This window comes from Taudactylus pleione, unplaced genomic scaffold (assembly GCF_031769625.1).
Source record: "Taudactylus pleione unplaced genomic scaffold, aTauple2 ptg000038l, whole genome shotgun sequence".
NCBI classification, from domain to species: domain Eukaryota; kingdom Metazoa; phylum Chordata; class Amphibia; order Anura; family Myobatrachidae; genus Taudactylus; species Taudactylus pleione.
Genome location: NW_028284440.1, coordinates 9,066,300 through 9,090,233, shown reverse-complemented (window position 1 = coordinate 9,090,233; position 23,934 = coordinate 9,066,300). Strand labels below are relative to the sequence as shown.

General features: G+C 43.0%; 1 protein-coding gene across 5 annotated transcripts in view; it reads left to right on the top strand.

Moving 5' to 3' along the window:
* The window catches only part of CAPS2 (calcyphosine 2), a 118,894-nt gene that overhangs the window by 70,700 nt on the left and 24,260 nt on the right, over positions 1-23,934 (top strand). For all 5 annotated transcript variants that reach the window (XM_088452475.1, XM_088452472.1, XM_088452474.1 and 2 more), the window contains 2 exons: positions 19,678-19,796; positions 23,759-23,835. In XM_088452475.1, coding sequence (XP_088308601.1) covers positions 19,678-19,796; positions 23,759-23,835 — 196 coding nt within the window. The remainder of the gene's footprint in view (positions 1-19,677; positions 19,797-23,758; positions 23,836-23,934) is intronic.

Below are 23,934 nucleotides of genomic sequence, written 5' to 3'. Positions count from 1 at the left end.
CCAGATAATTTAATGTAGTTTTACTAAACTGGTATGTGAGTCTAATCGGTGACTCTCGTTGATTGATGTATGACATTAAAGATTCAAATGCCTCCTCACCTCCAGTCCATAACATAAATATATCGTCTATGTATCTCGTATAAACAAGAATATTATTGCTAATATCCTCGTTCTTAAAGAACATTTCTTTTTCTTCGCTGAACATATAGATATTAGCGTAGCTAGGAGCTACATTACTACCCATTGCGCATCCCGACACTTGTAGGAAAAATTTCCCATTATACATAAAATAATTGTGTCAAGGTCATATGAAGTAATTTAACAAAAAACTCTTTATCCACAACGGTTAGTTGTTGTTCTGCGAGGAAAGATCTTACTGCTGTTATTCCTTGGTCATGTGGAATCGATGTATATAAACTGGATACATCCATGACACAGATCAATGTGCCAGGAGGAATTTTTGTAACAGATTGTAACATTAAAAGGAATGCTGTAGTATCTTTAATAAATGTTGGTTGTGATGTGACCATAGGTTGAAGAATAGTATCTAAATACATTGAAACCGGTTGGTAGAGAGAGTTTCTCGCCGATATAATCGGGCGGCCAGGAGGTGACTGCAGCCTCTGTGTGTGGGCCCGGGAGACTGTGTATCCGATCTGTGGAGCATTACTATGACAGCCCACGGACTTCGGTATGATGTCATCATTGGGGGACCGAGAGGCCGCGTGTGCAGCACCGCCTCCCCCTGTCAGCCCTGGCCTGCCACAGCGTGCAGTATGGAGAACACTATTTAAAGGTAAGAGATCTAGTTGTTTCTTCTTATCTGTTATTTGTATATTTGTGCAACGCCAGCCTTGACAAAAGGGTCGTATATGGCCCTGAAACGTCGGCATCTTTGGGCATGCAATAAATTACACTTTTGATTTGTTAAGTCTGGGAGTGCCGCTGTTTCTTCGCTTACATATCCAAATTATTACAGAGGGCAACCCGGCAGGATTATTTCATTATACGAGTGCCAATTCTACATAAGGACTACTACATTATAGGGACCTGGAGGCCCCGCTTGGAACGAGGCACCGACACATGTTTAATTAATATTCTCCTATTACGGATTTGATATCTTGGTAAGGATGGATCAAACCACCTCAACATCCCATAGTCTGCAGCAGGATCCACCTGGCTATAAAGGCATCACTTTGACTAAAGGTGCATCATATAGCTTCACTGAAGTAGAAGCAGCTAATATTCTATTTAAGGAAAATTGGCCTGCAATGGACAAAACAGAAGACTCTCAAGATTTCTATCACCAATCCCTCAAATTAAAGAAAAGAGAAACTGACTTCTTATTGCACGGCATAGCATTGTCGGAATACTATAGGGAACAGATGATTCCCCGAGGCTTCCGTGTTAAAAACGCTCCTACCATACGGAGATTTAATCCTGAATTTTGCAGCAAATGGGTGGGGGTGACCAATAAATGTAGCATGGACCTCATGCTGCTTGTTATTGAGGAGGCGGGCAGAGAACTTGCAGTAACTAGGCAAAAGTTAAACTTATTAATGGACTCTTCAAAAACCATTAGTGATCATGAAGGCAACATCGATATGATGCAGAAGTTGCAGAAACAGAGTGACATATACCGTCAGGAACTCATTAAATTTAAACGCAACAAAAAAATGATTGTGTATGAAGATTATGAAAATAATCGGGTCTATAAATGGCTCATTGGAGCTGAATCAAAATTCCAATCTCAGAGTACAAGGAGGATAAGACCAAGCTGGAGAACTAGACGTGAAAATAAACAAGGAGAAACTAATACATCTAATAGTGATAGCGAATTTGCCATTAGGGATTCAGAAGACAACATGGAAGCAACAGCAGTCCCTTTAGGGGCAGAAGCCGTGGCTCCCAACAAAAAACCCCAAAAAGGACGCCCACCCATCGGGGGGGTCAAAACGAGAGGTATAAAAATCAACCCTCACAAAACAAAATCTAGTGTGTAACCTCTCTTCACGGACATTGTCTGAAATTGAAATTAATGTTCTCAATAAAGGACTGTCATTCGTTCCTACAAATGTCCATAATGATCTAAAGTGGCAAATTGATTTAAATCGCTTCTCACAAAAACTCAGATTGCAAGAATTTTTTCAAACACAAGATTCTCCAGATGATACGAATCCGTTCAAGAAATTTTTTCAAACACGGAGCCAATCCACCTTTGACCATCAATCATCAAATTCTTCATTAAAAACGTTTAATCGTCTAATGGATGATTCAGTTTCCCGGTATACTAAAGCTTCATCTATACAACATTATAACTTAACTATACAGGAAAAGAAGGCACTAAAAGATTTAGGTGCATACCGCGATATAATAATAGACCAGTCAGCATAATATACAAAAAACTGTCTGTTTTAAGCCATACCAATTGCGGTTGCCTTGCTGTGGTGCTGACTTGTCTTAAGAATGACCCTTTGGGGTCGAAACGTCGATTGGATTACATTTGGTAATGTTGGAATATTAATAAATATGGATGATCTTTTCTACTGATAAGCGGTGAGTGCCCTCTCTCTGGCTTAAACAGACAGTTTTTTGGATATATACTTGGAGAACTATATGCTATCTCCCTAGTGGCGCACCCTGCGAAACTGCTGATGGATGTGAGTGCGGAATATCTAGTGTGTGTGTGTGTATGTATGTGTGTATATATGTATATAATATATATATATATATATTTATTATGTATGTGTGTGTGTATATGTGTATATATTGTGACACAGTTAGGTTAGGGGGTCCCTCTCCTGGGTAGAGGACTCCTTCCTTACACACACACACACAGCAGCAGGGAAGCAGCACACCAGTCTGGATGCAAGTACAAGCTGGTCGGCGCCAGTCTTTATTGTACAATGTCAGCAATAACACAAAGAAAACAAACATAAATCCTAGCCCTGTCGGGGCACTAACTTCACAGGTAGTTCCCTCACTACCAGAACCTGGCAGGGCCTAATGCCCTTGCCAGCAACAAAGCACAGCACAGTACTCACAGATAGTTTTTCCAAGTGTCTCTGAGCAAACTCCCTGTCTGCTCTCCCAGGTGAGACAATCAGCCCTAAACAAACTAGGCTTATATTGGCCACTCTCAGGTGGAAAACTAACAATCCTGTTACCAGGCTGCGAGAACCAAAACCTGGAGTGGCCGTGGGTGGAGCCCTCCCTCTCCTCTCACCCACAACCCCCAGGTCCCAAACCGGCTTTTCAAAAAGCCGAAACTCAAGCCTGCTACACTGCAGACTTTCTCCTGGGGGTTTAAAACACAAAAGACAGGAATCTGGGACAAATGTACCTGCCACAGACCACTTTACCAGTGATCCTATCACATATCCCCCCCCTTTGTTTCGACCTGTGGGGCGGAACAACTGAAGCCCCCAAACAATGAACGCATGACAACGCGTCAGCATTGGCCAGCTGGCTTCCTGGCCTGTGTTCCACTGAAAATTTAAAAGTTTGTAACGCCAAGAACCATCTTGTAATTCTCGCATTACTGTCCTTATTTTCAGACATCCACTTCATGGTGGATGGTTAGTGATCAATTTGAACTTTCTTCCGACCGAGTAGTACCTGAGAGCCTCTAACGCCCACTTTATGGCCAACGCCTCCTTCTCCACTGTGGCATAGTTTCTCTCATGTACATTCAACTTTCTGCTAAGATAGAAAATAGGGTGTTCCTCATCCTCCTTGTTCTGGGACAGGACCGCTCCTATACCTACTTCTGATGCATCGGTTTGTACTATGAATTCCCTTTCAAAATTAGGAGTCATCAGGACTGGTTGGGAACACAACGCTACTTTCAACTCCTGAAAAGCTTTCTCTGCCTCAGGACTCCATTCTACCATGACTTTTTGTTTGCCTTTGGTCAGGTCAGTCAGTGGGACTGCCATGGTGGCAAAGTTGGGTATAAACCTCCTGTAGTACCCCGTAATTCCCAAGAAGGCTCTCACCTGCTTCTTATTCAGAGGCCGTGGCCAGTTTTGTATGGCATCAACTTTAATGAGCTGAGGCTTTATCAGGCCTCTGCCAATGGTGTATCCCAGATATTTTACTTCCTCCATGCCTAGACAACACTTTTTTGGGTTGGCTGTCAAACCTGCCTTATAGATTGAGTCCAACACTGCTTGCACCCTGGGTAAGTGAGACTGCCAATCAGGACTATGAACGACCACGTCATCCAGATAAGCAGCCGCATACTGTCTATGGGGCCTTAGAATCCTGTCCATCATTCTTTGGAAGGTAGCAGGTGCCCCATGTAGCCCAAAGGGCAACATCTTGTACTGAAACAAGCCCTCTGGCGCTGAAAAAGCTGTCTTTTGTTTGGCGCTCTCGGTTAACGGTACTTGCCAATACCCTTTGGTTAGGTCAAGAGTGGTTAAATACCTTGCCGTCCCTAGTCTCTCAATCAGTTCATCCACTTTTGGCATCGGGTAGGCATCGAATTTTGAAACACTGTTCAACTTTCGGAAGTCATTGCAGAAACGCACACTCCCATCGGGCTTTGGAATCAACACAATGGGACTTGACCATTCACTATGTGATTCTTCAATAACCCCTAACTCTAGCATATTTTTAATTTCTTTCGACACCGATTCTCTTTGTGCTTCTGGTAACCTATAGGGCTTTAGATTAACTTTAACCCCTGGGTCAGTGATGATGTCTTGTTTAATGACCGAGGTTTTCCCAGGTACTTCAGAGAACAGCACCCTATTTCTAATCAAAAACTCCTTGACCTCTTGTTGTTGAATTGCCGACAGGGTTTTTGCCACTGTCACTTCGGGAACTAAGGGCCCTGGACTTACTGGAGGGTCTCGGATGGCCGACAGTACCGTTCTATCTTTCCAGGGCTTTAACAGATTTATCTGGTATATCTGTTCCGGCTTTCTTTTCCCCGGCTGGTAAACTTTGTAATTGACCTGCCCCACTCTTTCTAAGAATTCAAAGGGCCCTTGCCATTTAGCCAAAAGTTTATTTTCCACAGTGGGAACCAATACTAACACTCTGTCCCCAGGAGCAAAGCTGCGTAACCGAGCATTGCGGTTGTATACCCTCTGCTGTGCCTGTTGAGCCTGTTCCAGGTGCTCTCTCACTATCGGCACTACCGCAGCAATTCTCTCCTGCATTTGAGAAACATACTCAATCACCGTTTTGTAAGGACTAGACTGCCCCTCCCATGTCTCTTTGGCAATGTCTAGTAACCCCCTTGGGTGTCTCCCATACAACAAGTTGAAGGGTGAAAACCCGGTGGAGAACTTCTCTTATGGCCAACAATAAATACGGCAATAAGTAGTCCCAATCCCTACCATCCTTGTCGACCACTTTCCTAAGCATGTGTTTTAACGTCTTGTTAAACCTCTCGACCAGCCCATCGGTTTGGGGGTGATAAACCGAAGTTCTTAACTGTTCGATTTTGAACAGACGGCATAACTCTTTCATGACTTTGGACATAAACGGTGTACCCTGGTCAGTTAGTATCTCCTTAGGTATACCCAGCCTGCTAAAGACATGAACTAGCTCTCTGGCAATGGTCTTGGTTGACGTATTGCGCAACGGGATCGCTTCCGGGTACCTGGTAGCGTAATCCATTATGACCAGAATATACTGGTGTCCCCTAGCAGACTTCATTAAGGGTCCAACCAAATCCATCGCTATTCTTTCAAACGCCACCTCTATGATAGGCAATGGAACTAGTGGACCCTTAAAATGTGGCCTGGGAGCATGATACTGACACTCAGGGCAGGATGCGCAAAAGTCAGATACCTCTTTATGAAGCCCGGGCCAGAAAAACCTCTGCATTATTCGCTCAGTGGTTTTCTCTACCCCTAGATGGCCTGCCGTTATATGACCATGGGCCAGATCCAACACTGTTCTTCTGTAGGCTTTGGGAACTATTAGTTGTTTCACAACATCTTCCCCCTTCTTAGTCACCTGATATAACAAATCCTGACACATTGCCATGTGGGGATAGGACAAAGGACTATCAGGGTCTACGGGTTTACCATCAACTACTTTTACATTCTCCCTGGCTTTTACCAAAGTAGGGTCATTCAACTGCTCCACGGCAAAGACCTCTCTTCTGACCTCTAAATCAGGCAGACGATCACCTGGCCCAACAACACTTCCCACCTAAATGGGAGGCACATCAGTTGGCGAGCCACCGTCACGTTCCGCATTCTCTAGTTCACCAACCATGGTAGAAGAAGGGAATAACTCTGACTCAGAAGAAACTCCCTCCTCCACTACATCGATAACCTTCTCAAATGGATCGGGGTTGTTCACCTCTGGAACAAAACGGCTTTCCCACAACTTCCAGAAGTGAGCAAAGTCTCTCCCCAATATTGCATCGTACACCAGACCATGCACCAAACCCACAGAAACTATAGCAGAGCCACATGGTGTCTCGATGTTCACCTCGGCCGTAACATAATATCGAGTATCCCCATGTATGCAGGTCACACCAACAGTTTTCCCTGTATGCCTCAAGGGGTTCACCAGCTCAGCTTTTATAAGTGTCACCAAGCTACCCGAGTCTAACAGTGCCTCTACTCGGTTGCCATCTACAGTGAGTACACACATGTGCTTATCAGTCTCAGCCTGCCGGTCAGCCGTACAGGCTATCTGTGCAAAGAAAGACCCCCTGCGGTAGACATGAGCAGTATCACATTGCATAGGTTCAGTTGTAAGTGCACAATTAGCGGCAATATGGCCGAAGCCACCACATCGGAAACACTGAGTCATATTAATGTCTAGTCGTTTACGGGGCAAGAACCTTCCCGGCCTGGCAGGCCTGTCTCCAGGTTCTACACCCTCAGTCTTAGGTACATTCCACCGCCCAGCACCCTTCTCCCCTGGAACAGTCTTACCAGTGTCTCTGGGAGTTCGCCGGTGCGCCATCGGGGCTCGGTGGGGCATACTCATCAGCTCCTCAGCCGCCACGTACCTCTCCACCAGCTCGACCAACTGGTCCGCGGACTTAGGGTCTGCATGGCTCACCCACTTGCGCAGTCACAGGTAATGATCGCAAGTACCGGTCCATCACGACCCTTTCCACGATCTGTGGTCCCGTCAGCGTCTCGACCTGTAGCCATTTTGAGGACAGATGGACGAGGTCATGCATCTGTGAACGTGGAGGCTTGTCCGTTGGGCACGAACAAAGGTGGTGACTCCCAAGCGAGTTAGGATCTCCTGTTTTAGTTTTTTATAGTCCTTGGCATCAGCCAGGCATAAGTCGAAATAGGCCTTTTGTGGCTCCCCAGACAAAAAAGGTGCCACCAGACTTGCCCACTGCTCCTTGGGCCAACTCTCCCTTTCGGCCGTTCTTTCAAACGCGGTGAGAAAGGCCTCCACATCATCGCCCGAAGTCATCTTTTGGAGGAAGTGACTGGCTCGTACGGAGTGAGTGGGGGTGGGAGGACCAGTAGCAACATCTCTGGGCCGGGCGAGCAGGTGCTGTACCACCTCTTTTATGGCCTGGCAGGTTTCCTCGATGGCGACCTGTTGTTGCCTCTGGGCTGTCTCCAAGGCCAACAGTTGCACCCTGGTGGATTCCTGTTGAGCTCTGGTAGATTCCTGCTGAAGTTTGTTTGTCTCCTGCTGAGCTGATGTAGCTTGGAGCAAGGCCTTAATAATGTCCTCCATTTTGTCCTGGGGTGTAGGTTGGAAGCTGAACCTTGCCTCTCTGAGCATTGGCTGACGCCTCCTCTATGGGACTCCAAGGACACAGCGTTATTTCTACACTTACAAATTGGATGTCTGTCCCTTTAATTTTTAAATGGAAAGTTTTCCTCTTGCTGCAACTTCAGTGTGTGTGGATGCCCGCATTCTCCACCATATTGTGACACAGTTAGGTTAGGGGGTCCCTCTCCTGGGTAGAGGACTCCTTCCTTACACACACACACAGCAGCAGGGAAGCAGCACACCAGTCTGGATGCAAGTACAAGCTGGTCGGCACCAGTCTTTATTGTACAATGTCAGCAATAACACAAAGAAAACATAAACGTAAATCCTAGCCCTGTCGGGGCACTAACTTCACAGGTAGTTCCCTCACTACCAGAACCTGGCAGGGCCTAATGCCCTTGCCAGCAACAAAGCACAGCATAGTACTCACAGATAGGTTTTCCAAGCGTCTCTGAGCAAACTCCCTGTCTGCTCTCCCAGGTGAGACAATCAGCCCTAAACAAACTAGGCTTATATTGGCCACTCTCAGGTGGAAAACTAACAATCCTGTTACCAGGCTGCGAGAACCAAAACCTGGAGTGGCCGTGGGTGGAGCCCTCCCTCTCCTCTCACCCACAACCCCCAGGTCCCAAACCGGCTTTTCAAAAAGCCGAAACTCAAGCCTGCTACACTGCAGACTTTCTCCTGGGGGTTTAAAACACAAAAGACAGGAATCTGGGACAAATGTCCCTGCCACAGACCACTTTACCAGTGATCCTATCACAATATATATATATATTTTTATATATATATAATAGAAAAAAGGCAGCACTCCAAGGACTTAGAGGAAATAACAGTCACGACGTACGACCAGGTAAACCTGGACGTACGTTGTGACTGTTATTTCCTCTAAGCCCTTGGGGTCCTGCCTTTTTTTTCCGTATCTACTGTACATGTGAGGGGTCAGTTTTGGGCTTCCTGGATGTGCACCCGGGCCATTTAACTATTTCCTTTGGAGTGCCGGCTGCTGCTATGGCTATATATATATATGTATATGTGTGTGTATGTATATATATATATATATATATATATATATATATATATACAGTCAGGTCCATAAATATTGGGACATTGACAGAATTTTCATATTTTGGCCTCTATTCACCACCACAATGGCTTTGAAATGAAACAAACAAGATGTGATTTAACTGCAGATTTTCAGATTTAATTTGAGGGTAATTACATCCAAATCAGGTGAACGGTGTAGAAATTACAACAGTTTCTATATGTGCCTCCCACTTTTTAAGGGGCCAAAAGTAATGGGACAAACTAAACAATCCTAAATCTAACTTTCACCTTTTAATACTTTGTTGCAAATCCTTTGCAGGCAATTACAGCCTGAAGTCTGGAACGCATAGACATCACCAGACGCTGGGTTTCATCCCTGGTGATGCTCTGCCAGGCCTCTACTGCAAATGTCTTCAGTTCCTGCTTGTTCTTGGCATTTTCCCTTCAGTTTTGTCTTCATCAAGTGAAATGCATGCTCAATCGGATTCAGGTCAGGGGATTGAATTGGCCATTGCATAACATTCCACTTTTTAGCCTTAAAAAACTCTTTGGTTGCTTTTGCAGTATGCTTCGGGTCATTATCCATCTGCACTGTGAAACGCTGTCCAATTAGTTCTGAAGTATTTGACTGAATATGAGAATATAATATTGCCCGAAACACTTCAGAATTCATTCTGCTGCTTTTGTCAGCAGTCACATTATCAATAAATACAAGGGAACCAGTTCCTTTGGCAGCCATACATGCCCACGCCATGACACTACCACCACCCTGCTTCACTGATGAGGTGGTATGTTTTGGATCATGAGCAGTTCCTTTCCTTCTCTTCACATCACTCTGGTACAAGTTGATCTTTGTCTCATCTGTCCATAGGATGTTGTTCCAGAACTGTAATGGCTTTTTTAGATGATGTTTGGCAAACTCTAATTTGGTCTTCCTGTTTTTGTGGCTCACCAATGGTTTGCATCTTGTGGTGACCCCTCTATATTCACTCTTGTGAAGTCTTCTCTTGGTTGTTGACTTTGACACATATACATCTACCTCCTGGAGAGTGTTCTTGATTTGGCCAACTGTTGTGAAGGGGTTTTTCTTCACCAGGGAAATAATTATTTTGTCATCCACCACAGTTGTTTTCCGTGGTCTTCCGGGTCTTTTGGTGTTGCTGAGCTCTCCGGTGCGTTTTTTCTTTTTAAGAATGTTCCAAACAGTTGATTTGGCCACACCTAATGTTTTTGCTATCTCTCTGATGGGTTTGTTTAGATTTGTCAGCCTAATGATGGCTTGCTTCACTGATAGTGACAGCTCTTGAATCTCATATTGAGAGTTGATAGCAGCTGATTCCAAATGCAAATGTCACACCTAGAATCAACTCCAGACCTTTTACCTGCTTAATTGATATGGAAATAACGAGGGAATAGCTCACACCTGTCCATGAAATAGCTTTTGAGTTGATAGTCCCATTACTTTTGGTCCCTTAAAAAGTGGGAGGCACATATTGAAACTGTTGTAATTCCTACACCGTTCACCCGATTTGGATGTAATTACCCTCAAATTAAATCTGAAAGTCTGCAGTTAAAGCACATCTTGTTTGTTTCATTTCAAAACCATTGTGGTGGTGAATAGAGGCCAAAATATGAAAATTCTGTCAATGTCCCAATATATATGGACCTGACTGTACATGCCTCACTTCACCTCCCCTTATTAAGGGAAAAAAGGCACTCCAGACTGTGGGCCTGATTTAGACCCGTTCGCAAGCGTGGAGTGTTCGCAATCTGGCCGATGGTGGCCCAGAGCGCATGCACATGCGCTGTGTTTTGGATAGCCAATATAATAAGTCAGAATTTGCGGTAAAGTGGCGAGTAAATCCGAGTAAAACCGAGCCTGCACATCCCTAATATATATATATATATATATATATATATATATATATATATATACACACACTTAGTGTGTTTGTTGCATTATTCTATGCATACACAATATAATATAATGCAGTGTCATATTCACAAGAGAAAACAGTGCCCTGATAACGTTATTGACAAATGTTAAAATTGTGTGTTACACATGAATTGTAATGAGACCCAAACATTAGTTGTTTACTGATTTATAAATCTGCTGAGAATAATCTTTCCTGAATCAGTCCAAATGGAAATTACAGATAAATTATGTGCATACAAACCTTGCCTCGACTTACAGATGTGTCCACATACGCCTATCCTCAAATCATGCCAAATAGCCAAACCATGGTCTTTGCCACTTAAAGGAGGGGGGTTTAACCCCCTATTGTTCCTCAGCACGCTGAATAATACCTGCAACAATATATGAAGTCTATACGGTCATAGAAATTCAGAAATATTAGTTGCATGCTTTTGCAAATACACGGGAGGCTGCTAGGCCACGTCACGGCTTCTGTGTTACTAGCAGTCCCTAACACTAGGGTTCACATCCATGGCGCAGTGCACCCCCAAAAAAACCTCCAGCCCAGGACCCCCCAGGGCATCACACGAAAATGGAAAAAGAGTGACAGTGCAGTGTAAAGTATAGATGTGTGCGAGTAATCAATAAGTGTGGAATGAGAGGTTAAAATATATGTGAAAAAATACATGAATAATAAACAAACATAAAAGGTGATGTGAAAAGCAACTATGTGTATTAAGTGGTGATGCCCTGAGGAGGCCCAGCCAGACCAGCCCCGGGGGCCCTACGCCCAAATGCTCACCCCAAATGTAAAATATACCAATTATAAGGCCTCATGATAAAGGCACATATATATTTTGTCAAATGTAAGGGCTCATGATAAAGGCACATACATAAATGCATCCAAATTGAGAGCCAGCTTACCTGGGAGTCACCCCTGGGAACTCCAACTAGCACTACTAGAACCAGCATGCCCTACTAATGCTGGCTCCTTCATGCAACTCATAACAAACAAAAATGGAGGCTGCTCAATCAATCTAGCAGTACTAATCAGGTGCATGAAAGGGAGGGGTCATACTAAGTAGAAAAAGGAGGGGGGTTTAACCCCCTATTGTTCCTCAGCACATTGAATAATACCTGCAACAATATATGAAGTCTATATGGTCATAGAAATTCGGAGATATTAGTTGCATGCATTTGCAAATACATGGGAGGCTGCTAGGCCTCGTCACGGCTTCTCTGTTACTAGCAGTTCCTAACACTAAGGGGTTCACGTCCGGGGCGCAGTGCACCCCCAAAAAAACCTCCAGCCCAGGACCCCCCCAGGACATCACACGATAATGGAAAAAGAGTGACAGTGCAGTGTAAAGTATAGATGTGTGCTGATTAGTACTGCTAGATTGAGCAGCTGCCATTTTTGTTTGGTCTTTGCCACCTAGCCACGCCAAAACACTAATCCTAAATACTTAGTACACTATAAGTGAACTAAAATGCATAAGCGAGGAAAAAGTAGCACAATGAAGAAAAAAGTAGCAAGGCTGAGGAAAAAATACACCAGACAGGTCTAATAGAAGTGATTATGCTTTATTATTCTTAAGCTTAGATTTTATACCAGTTCCTTTGTAATTAAAAACTGTGGTGAGATGGATTGCCCACATTCTGGTGGGATCAGCTCCCTCCAAAGGAGATGCTGCTGCAAACTGCACAGGCTTTGCTTTCGGGGGGATTTGGACCTCTGGCTTTTCAAGGTTGCACAAGCCTAGCTGCAAGTTGTTACTGACGGCAGGAAGAGTTTAAAACTTTCATTCACCCAGTGCTCTGGGCACTGATGCTGAATAGCGGACAGCGAGTAGGCTCGATTGTGATTAGTGCCAGGGGCTGGCTGAATAGCTGTGCTGGGAAGCATGGCAGGAGGTGGCTGCATTCCATGGCAGCATCCTGAAAACTAGAGACTTTGGTGCTGGGTTATTTGAGTTTATCTGTTTATTTAATTTCTAGGCCTGCTATTCCAGGCTACTATGTGTGTTTGCTAAAGAACACTGTCTGCTTCTATTAAAAGACACTGGTTCACTGGGAACGTGCCTGTCGTGTGTCCTTATTTCTCCAACCCGGTTTCAAAACCTAGTACACTATTTACAAACAAAGGCACAAGGTTGCGACAGCAGTAGGACAGCAAAAGTAGCAGGAAAACGTAGCAAAGTTGTGTAAAAAGGACAGAAGACCCTCACATTTTGGTGGGTCTCATGGATCCCTAATAAAATAGGTGGACCTCCCACATCTCAACCACTTTCTAGTGTAATGGGTGGAACAGGGACATTAATACCATGATAGGAGGTGGGGCCAATATAACGCAATTCTATAAGAACTGTTATTTTGCACCTTGCTCCACCATATCAGCACCAGCAAATATGATTAAATTCACATACAGTATTTGCACCACAAAAATTGATGTATACTCAAATTTAAATGAGACCCACAGATAGCAGAATTTAATTTTGGAATTGTAGAATGTTGACTTGGGTGCATTGTTCACTGTGATGTGTTAGGTTGCATTGTAATCTCAGATATTTAAAAACAAGATAAAATGTTGCATTTTACTCATTGCTTCTGCTTTCCAGCCCTATAATAGACTCAACAGTTACTGACATCTATAATAAGGCTTTTACGTAGGTCCCAGGAGAAAGGGGTGACACTTTTAAGGGGATGTTCAGAGGTATTTAAATGTATACTGAGCTCTCCTATTAGATTCCTAGTTTATGAATTTTATACTTGTCTCCTAAATCGTATTTATTTGCATTGTATGCCTCTCTCTGTCCCTTCAGTGTGAAATTGAAACAGCAAGAGACCAAATAAGCAAAACAACCACAGTTAGCTAAATATATTGCAGGGCAGATTTTAACAAAATGTTCCACATTACTTGTCCTAGTAGTATACAATACCTAGCTCAAGGGACTGCTGAACTACACCTTGAATGAAGAGACCTGCCATAATATGTCTTAACATGGATCACTTACTGAGACATGCTTCTATTTTTGTTAATTTGCTTCTCTTCTAAATTTGCACTGAACTTTTCAGTTTCAGTTGTACATGTGGACTGCCTCCTGCTATTCTACTGTGTCTAACCTTGAACACTGGTTCATTATATTGTCACATACCATTACTGAAACCCTGAGGGACAAAGTGTGGTTAAGATGAAAACAATTTGTGAACTTGAGTTAGGCAACAATGGATGAAGATTGATGGGTTTCCGTGCAGAATTTGTATTTGCTATTGACTAAGCATGAATGTTGTTTATATAAATTTGCCTTCTTTTGTAAGCTGTCTTCATAATGTGAAGATAAAGACCTCACTGGACAACATAGTCAAATTCAATCAAATACAAATACCGTATACATTTATTTCTTCTGAGGACAGAAACTCATTTAGATTTAGCATATTAACTAGAAATAAATTTAGTCAAATAATGTTGATAAGATATTTTGAAAAGTGGGCTAAAATTATACATTTTATAAGCACATACTTGCCGACTATCTGGCTGCCCCTTCCGGGAGGGAGCAGCCAGATCTGCATGACTGGGGGGGGCGTGGCCAGCAAACGGGTGCGGGGCCAGCCAGATGACGAGGTTTTGCGGCTGGGGGGCGGAGCCACGCAATCTTGTCATTTTTGCCCCGTCCCCGCTACACGCTGCCGATATTACAGGCACTGTGAAGCAGGGGGCAGGGGCCAAAATGATGCGATTCTGCATGAATCGCGTCACCGCCCCCTCCCCGCTGCGGGGGTATTACATGTAATTGCGGGGGGATAGGAAGGGGTCAGCGGCAGCCGGGAGGCTGGCCTGCCTTCCCGGGAGGTCAGGAACAGCACCCGATTTTCGAGAGGCTCCCGAGCAAATCGGGAGGGTAGGCAAGTATGTATAAGCATTGTTAGCAACCTGGATAATGCTATTATTAGCCATATAATTTCCGCATTATACAGCAACTATTAGGTAATGCCAAGTAGAATCTGTAGATGATCTCTTGGCCAATGAGATCCAGATCTGGTTGTTAGGGTCAAATACAAAACAACCAATTTAGTTTATTTCCCAGTGAGCCCAATTCTTGACAGATGAATCCCACATAGGTGGCATTATGGTCTAAATGCATACCTATTGATATAATTCATGCAATCATTTTTGGTCCAAACAAGTAAAGATTTGGGGCCAAATTAATTTGAAACTACTAAATAAGCAGACACTTGTTGAAATCACTGAGCCCACAGGAGCTGGGGATTGGGTACAGTCTGTAGACAAAATCAGGGCTTAGGTCTGTATAGCATTTCAGAACCTTACCATTTACTAGCGTTTGCCCACAGCTTCGCTCGCGTGGATGTCTGTTATTGCTCAGCTGACCTAATTTTACAAAGACAGCAGTGGCATCTAAATTTGTGATGCATATTTTATATTGTAGACATTGATCACAAAATGTCTTTGTAAACAATATATGCAGTCTTTACTTCAGGGATTAGCACAAAAAAGATTCTTGGGGGCTACTTACTCGTGAGCAAGCCACATAAAGCTGCCCATTGGTGCGCCATCTAATGGATTGACACGTGTCAGGTTCCGGCCTAGGATCGGCCGTTACTCACCTCAGTGCCGACTTTCCCTGACGTCTGGTGCAGCGGCGAGTGATGCGCTGAGGGGTTATGCCTTAGGTGCGCTTGTCTTCCAGTTGCTGCTCCGTGATTTGGTTGCCATCATGGGCACAGCCATGACAGTATTCATCACCTGATTGACCCTCTGTCCAATGGTAGCATGATCTTTGTCAGCTGATGCTGCCTTCCAATGGGCTGCTATCTTTGGATATTTAACAGGCTCTGGACAACAGGAAGTTGCCTGTACAATGTCGTTACTACTAGTGTTTGCTTGATGTCACTGCGTTCCAGGTCCCCTTGTTGTTCTACTCTCAAGTCTATTCCTCCTGTGCCAGCAGTTCATCTGCAACACCTTGCCCACGTGCTCAGTACATCCTGCGAGTACAATCACAGCTACATCCTCCTGTGCCAGCAGTGCGTCTGAAACACCTTGCTCGCATACTCAGTACATCCTGTGAGTACAATCACAGTGACATTCTCCTGTGACAGTGGTGCGTCTGAAACACCTTGCTCCTGTACTCCGTACATCCTGCGAGTAACACCACAGCAACATCCTCCTGTGCCAGTGGTGCATCTGTAACACCATGCCCAAGTACTCCGTACATTCTGTGAGTACAATCACAGCGTCGTCCTCCTGTGCCAGCGGCGCATCTGAAACGCCTTGTCCGCGTACTCTGTACATCCTGCGAGTACTATCACAGCGTCATCCTCTTGTGCTAGTGGTGCACCTGAGAACCTAGTCCACGTAATCAGTACATTCTTCGAGTGCAACTACCGTGTATACCTCCTGTGCCAGCAGTCATCTGATACCTTGCCTGTATACTTAGTTCTCCATCCTGTTACAGTGACCTCGCTAGTGCTTCTTTCTGAAGTACAAACCTCCAGGGCCTCATCGGTGTCCTAATCTCCATTCCCCATGTGTTTTGGATACTTGATCAAAGGGCCACGACCTGCTTGCTGGGTGCAGCTTAACCCATATCCCGCTTGGAGAGGTCACTGGTGAACACCTCTCAGCAGGTTAGACTCCGCGCCTTTGGTTGGGTCTCACCAACATCCGATACTTGTGGATGAGGAGGTCATACATCCAGGCCCCTCGCCTCTGATTCCTTCCACAACCCCGGATCTCAGCTTTCAGCTCCTTTAGTAGGAGATCCTCCTGATTCATTCGTGACAGACATGCATACTGCAACTTCATGAGTTAAGATAAGCTGCCTGATAGTGCTTAATATATCGTTTTTTCTGCAAAATAGACCTTGAGATATTTATATGCATACATATATAACTGTTTGTGTTTTTATTTTGTCTCCATAATTCATAAACAGTCCCTAAAAGTATATTTGTCCCCAAAAAATTATATTTACATAAATCTAGCAATTTTTGGCTTGAGGAGCATTGCACACACACGAGTGTCAAGAGTCTGATTTTTCCTTTATTGGTCCTCTCCCTTATGTCACATTGAGATAATACATACCTCAGTTTCTTTCTAGGTAACTAAGCTATACAATATTGAAAACGCAATCCAAATTTATCCCGTAGTTTTTGTGTGATGCCGGAACAAACAAACAAAAATTTCTAAAACATTTTTTTTTGTCTCCATAGTTCATACACAGTCCCAAGAAGTACATTTCTCCACCAAAAAAATGATCTATGTACTATGGATTATCTCTCACCTGAATTGCCCACATTCTGGTGGAATCAGCTCCCTCCAAGGGAGGCTGGAGTGAAACATGTGCGTTCTGCATTAGCAGTGGAGGTGTGGATTTCCATGTTTCCATATTTACACAGACATACCTGGAATAATCACTGGAGCAAAGGAAGGCTTTAAAACCCCCACACACCTGATGCTCTTTGCTCCTGATGCTGGATAAGCTAGCCAGGCGATAGGCTGGAGGTGGTGGTTAGTATTAGGTTGCCAGAACCTGGAGGTTCCACGGACATTAGCACAAGGAGTGTTTCTGTTATGTGCCTCTGTGTGTCCAGGCCTGACCTCACATATTTTAAGGTGCAGTGTCTGCTACCTTTAAAAAGACACTGCTTTACCAAGTACCTGCCTGTCTGGAGTCCTCATTTCAATACCCTGTGTTACAGTACAGACAACTTTATTATAACTGTTGATGTCCACTACAGATTTAGGGGCTGATGCAGAGTTTGCTGCAAAATGAGAGTAATGTGTTATTGAAATGTTGCATGCACAAATAGTGTATTTCCACCCATATGCAGAGTGTGAGATGCATTCTGGTTGTCAACAGTAGCATATGCATCAGGTAATAATAATTTATTTTATGCAAAACAAACGCATTGCTATTAGCCACCAATCAACTACAAACACCTCTCTAATACAGCAGAAGCCACTCCCTGCTTAATCGCACTTGCAATAGTATAATCTGTGTCCGAGCAATAAAGACACCAATCTGTGTAAGCAGATCAAGCAGCCAGTCACTAGTGTTGGCATATGTCATCATCATCATTTCCAACTGACCGTTCACAAATTATATGGATTTCCCATGTATATGTATGTTCCTCTTTTTTGGTCTACATCTCTTTGCAATTGTATGAACATGTCCTTTCTGTACTTGGCCTGTGTCTGAATGCTCCAACCCTCCACATTATTATATCCATACAGGGACAGGCAGGTAAAAGTGCCAGAATTATGCAGGGGCAAATATGAGTACCTACACTGTTCTGGGCATGCACAGTGTGAATTCATGCAAGATTCACTACTGGCATAGTACTCCCTTCTCTTTCAGACCCTTAGTGTCAAATGTAATAGGCTCTGAGTTTTGAAAAAGTGCAAGTATAGAGTTCTACTCGCACATTTTCAGAACTCACCCTATGTAATAGCATGTGAGAAAATGCAAACTCGCATGTTTCTCACACCTCCACAACTCGCAATGGCAAAACATGCATCCAGATGTTTTGCCATTGTAAGCATGGAACTCGGGCAATGTAATAGTGCAAGTGTTTCACTCGCACACTATTACTGTGTGACAGACCTGTTTCAGGACAGCAAGTTTAGCCTGAGCAGGTCAGAGTAACACAGAAAGATGCACAGTTCCGTGAGATCCGTGCATCTTTCTGTGTGTAAAACATAAAATAAACACTAACAATAAAAAACAAAATTACATTCATCCCCTCCCCACAAGCATGACCATAACCAGCAACCTCTCCTTGTTCTTAAAATTCGTAGGGATCCCCTGTATTTTAAGAACCAACACTGGGCTATGCTATCATCCCAGGCCTGAGGTGCCCTGGAAAGGGGGACCCCTTTATTGGAGAGGGATGTTCCCCTGGCTGTGACATTACTCCCCCCTTCCCCCCGTGCTAGAAAGAGTTCGGTGCTGGTTATGGAAAATACAGGGGACCCCTACTTATTTTGTTCCTGTTATTTACACAACCAGGAACGGCTCAGCTGAGTCCTGTGCTGGTTCTTAAAATACAGTGGGCCCCAACGCATTTTTTCCCCCTGTATTTTAAGAACCTGGACAGGCTGTACAGAGCCCGGGGCTGGTTATGCTTGTGGACTGGTACGTAATTTTTTTTTTTATTATTGTAAATACTTTGTTTTTCAACACAGAAGCCTTCACAGATCTCACTGATCTGTGAAGGCTTCTGTATAACTCGCACCTTTTAATAGTAGCTGCATTAAAAGGTCTGAGTTTAATCATAGGCAAATACTTGCACAGATTCTCATAGTGTAATAGCCTCAAGCTTAAAAGGCTATTACATTTGTGAGGTCCGGCACCAGCTCGCACTTTCAAAAAACGCGAGAAGGTGCGAGTTGTTTGTTTTACTGAACACTCGCAGCCTATTACATCCGACGCTTAGTATTAAACACTAGCTAAGGATGCCTACGAAATGTTAGCATTGTCTGGATATTATACATTTTTATATTCTGTCATGCAGTTTGCAATATATTGTAAACTCTAGTGAGCAGGATCTTCTCATCATCTGTTTCTTGTGTATTCAACTTCTTTCCAACATTATGCAATGCTGGGAAACTTGTTGACACTGTAAATAAAGAATGATAATCGATTCAGTAACTTGGTACCATTCATAAATGTACTGAAGATTTAACTTATTTATAGAACAAGGCTAATTGTCAAATGATTTATTGATTAATAAGCTCAGTGCCAACTTTCACCTTTCCTTTAAGACAGATCACTTTCAGCATGAGGTTACCCGGAGCCCAACATCTAATACACTTGTATCTGCTTTACTATTTATATCTTTGTGAATGGAGAGCACAGTTACTTTGAAAATAAAGTTGATTAGTAAAGTCACACAGTGGATGTTGCTCACTATTTTTCTGTGTAATGAATATTGCTTTTATCCATAATACTCTGTAAATCTGATCTTTTCAGGGAGCAAACCTTAGTTTCTTCATTGAGGAACATCAAAGCCTTTCAGAAAGCTTAAAACAAAACCCAATACTTACTATTCGGATTACAGCCATTGATGAGGAAGCTTTGAATTCCTTAAGGTAATAAGATAGCAAATGTTGCACTAATCTTTATATATATTAACAGTTGTTTTCTATAGTGTATGTATGTTTTTGTTTTATTTTATTTTAAGCCTTACACACAGTACTTTACAAAATGAAAAGTTGGTGACTGCTAATTGATTCATTAAGCTTCTTAGCATAATTCCAAAAGTGATTTCTAGGCATATGAAATCTTACTTATGTACCTTAATTTGTATATAATAATGGAGAACCACATATAAACAGAAGACATTTTTTTAAATACATTCATATTTTATAGTTTTATCTTGAAACAATAGCAATGTTTGTCATGTTCACTGCTTAACCAATGTCCCCAAGACTTTTGTCATTACTTCCCCTTATTACTCATGACAGACATATGTATGAATAGGATGAAGATATTTCAATACTTTCCTGTTTCACACATGAAAGCACTCTAGGTAATTGACAGAAATATAGTATTTCACACTGTGCAGTCAGTGTAACCTCTCTGAACAGGTACATGCACTATTTAGTTCCTTGGCCACTTCATGTGGTATATGTTGAATAATAATTGTTTTATTACTAAAGCTATTCAGGCTCTGATCAAATTCAGTGTAGTATAATATAAATGCAAAATCTATTCTTGTACATGTATGTTTTAATTGTGGATTCAATTGTTTTAAATTTTGCATTTTTATGTCAGCGCATTTACTTTCTGGGTTTATTTGGAATACACTAGGATAGTGTCATCATTTTATGTGTCACATTTGCAGTTTCGCGTGTGTTTTCATTACATTGATATAGTTACCTGTGAATACTTTATCGCATCTAAAGAGCAGCTGGTTGATACAAAAGGTGCCCAATTCAGAGTACAGTACAAAACCCAATTACTAGCACCTGAGAACATGTACAAATTATTATTTTTTTTTTTTGGAGGGGGGGTTACCACCATTCATTTATTAAACTTAGCATAGCTCCATTGTTGATGAAATTTCCTACCACTCATTGATTACAGTTCCCTTTATTTGCCTCCCCCATGCCACCCCTTCCATGTAGCAGAGTGCAGCAGAGCATGTGACAGGCAGCTCAGGTGGGACCGATCAGTCTCCTCTGAGCAGGAATCAGAGGGGCTGATGATCACACATCAGCCTGCTCTGAGGACCTGATTCAGAGCCGCTCGCTCTGAATCAGGGCCGGGCTCTTTTTTTTTTACCCACAGCTATAGCGAGCGGCCATGATGATGGTCTTGACCATCGCGACCATTGGACTAGGACTCATCGCAAGCCCCAGAGAGCTGTCGGAAGCTCTCCATTGACATCACTCGTGATGTCAGTGGAGCCGCCCCCAAATGGCAAGCATTCCCTCGGGAACGTCTCCCATTGGGCAGACACCCCCCCCCCCGCCCACCAAAGGGGGCGAGCTGTCACTCAACATCGACAGCTCGCCCCCTTTGGTGCGAGACCTGGAGCGACGGATTGCCCGTCGCTAGCCAGGCCTCGCGCATGTGTACGACGGAACCGGCTTCGTCGTGCGCATGCGCTGTGGGCCACCATCGACCCGGTTGCGAGCGCTCAGCTCTTGCGACCGGGTCTGAATCAGGCCCTGAGTACCTACAGCAATCAGTGATCCAGTGCTTAGAGAAGGGTACTTCAGTTCACTTCCAAGCACTTTTGCAGTGGTGGGAACTCTGTCTCAATAATGTTAATTGCAAGGAAATCTTTGACAAAGAAACCACATGTGAAGTTGAGGGTCACAGACTGCTGGCCCCTCACTATATCAGAAAGTAGGAGTTTGTGCCGGCCAGGGGCATAAATAGGCCGGTAGAGAAGCAGAAAAATATATAAAACAATCCTGGCACTGTGCTAGTGCAAATGATTGAAATTATTTAGTTAATTACAGTGCTGCCGCACACCTCTGAGAGAATTTAACTATGTCTCACCCATGCAAAATATTTAAAATATATATAAGGTGGCGCTGCACAAAACTAACTCACACCAGTATCATAAAAATGCTCAATATTTATTAACAATCAATAAAAAACATAGGCAACAAATAAATAAATTATATCAAAATAATAAATAAATTTAAATTCTAAGTAGTGCTCACCAGCTGGGAGTAATTGACAAGAACACAAATTCAGTTCACCATTCATGTTAACCAGCTAGCTGAGAGACTGTAGCAGAAAAAATAAACACTGTTGTACAAAACTTACAATTCCACAAAAAAATGCACCCCAATAAGTGCTTGCAGTGTGAAGAAATGTATCTGGAAGAAACAAGCTCATCCAAAAGACAGAGATGTTCTCACAGTCTACACTTTGACTCTTTGAGGTAATGCTCCAGCTGGGTCCTCCGTGTGTTAATCCACAAGTGCCGCTCCGGGGAGATCCGAATGTAGGTAAGTAGACACGGAGGATGCACTATTGGGGATTCTACTCTAGAGTGCTAGAACAGTCCCGCCCCATCTTATTTCAGCTTTTCAGTACACCACATTTGAGGCAACGATCACTCTGCTCCAGGACAGTGATTGAGGTCCGGTACACAACTGGCATTGTCATCATAGCGGCTTTGATGCCCCATCACATCGGAAACAGTGAGCACTGTTTGGGATTGCTTGTCATAGTGCTGGCTGCACATGTATAGCAGCTGCGGTCCCACTGCACTACCACGGTGCAGCTTCACTCACACTGTGCTCCCAATAGAGAGACTATTACTTACCTACATTTGGATCTCCTGGAGCAACACTTGTGGATTAACACACAGATGACCCGGCTGGAGCATTACTTCAGAGAGTCGAAGTGCAGATTGTGAGGACACCTCTGTCTTTTGTATATGTATGATCCTCTTACTTGGTCTACATCTATTTGCAATTGTATGAACATGTCCTTACTGTACTTGGCCTGTGGCTGAAAGCTGCAACCCTCCACATTATTATATCCATACAGGGACAGGCAGGTAAAGGTGCCAGAATCATGCAGGGGCATATATGGGGAATTTGAAGCAAGTTTTGTTTGAGGGTTGAACTAAGGCACTACTATGGTTTATAACATTAACTAGGGCACTGCTATGGGGCATAAAATAAAAACCCAATGTCTCTCTAGAAGCATTAGGGTTGGGCCCTATCAAAATGTTGCTATGAGGCCCACAAAGTACTGGCTGCTCCCATGGATGTGAGGATCCTGCCAGACAGGTGGGGGGAGATTTTGGTTGTAAACACACACCTATTTTTAAGCAAGTTTAAGTATAAAGTTTGTTTCCTATAATTACTGTACTGGCATAAGATTGATCAGGCTCATTTAGATCCCTTAGTATACTCATTCAACCTCCATTCTAGTCCTTTCTAATCATGTTTGGCTATTAACATTTCTAATATTTGTATTGGAACATTGAACAGAACATTTCAACTGTGCAGATTATATTGAATCAGATAATTACATGTGTCTGTAATGTCATTTCCTACACTCACATTCATAAATTCTGCTCCATTTTAGACTCTGCCAAATAATATATGTTTCTTGTTTACAATCCACCAGCATAATTAATCCAATTACATATCAAATTACTAGAACTTGGAAGGCCTTCTGGTCAGATATAGAAATAAGCAGACTTCAATAATAAATTATAATGCACATTGTTGGAAGCCTATAATGGTCAAGTTATAAAATGAACAGTAATGTAGGACTGCTATAGATATATAAATTTTTTTGTTTTATAAATACTATAATAAAATGTTAAATTCCATGTCTAGGAAGTTTTCTTTCTCATCATGGCAGTACATTGCTACAGCATAATTCAATAATTATTATAAAACTTGTTTTTGTATTACAGCGAATGAAGACCTAGAAAATATGAAAATTCCAACACTTTTGGGCTTTTTTATTGTAAACACATAACATTTTGCCTCTTGTCTTTTACTGTAAGGGATTCTTGCACTGAAAATGTAGATAATACCTCTTATAACTCTGTCACATGTAATTTTAGGGTCATGTGTGAAGGAAACCAGCGTGACCTTGGTGTTCACCTGCATGATGAACAGAACATTCTTTTGGCAGTTCAAGGTGGGTTGTGGTAGAATTTTTCTGCTGCTCTTGACCCTCATTTGATTGTAAGATAATGGTATATGCATAAAGTTTTACATTGTGTTCAGCTGCTATATT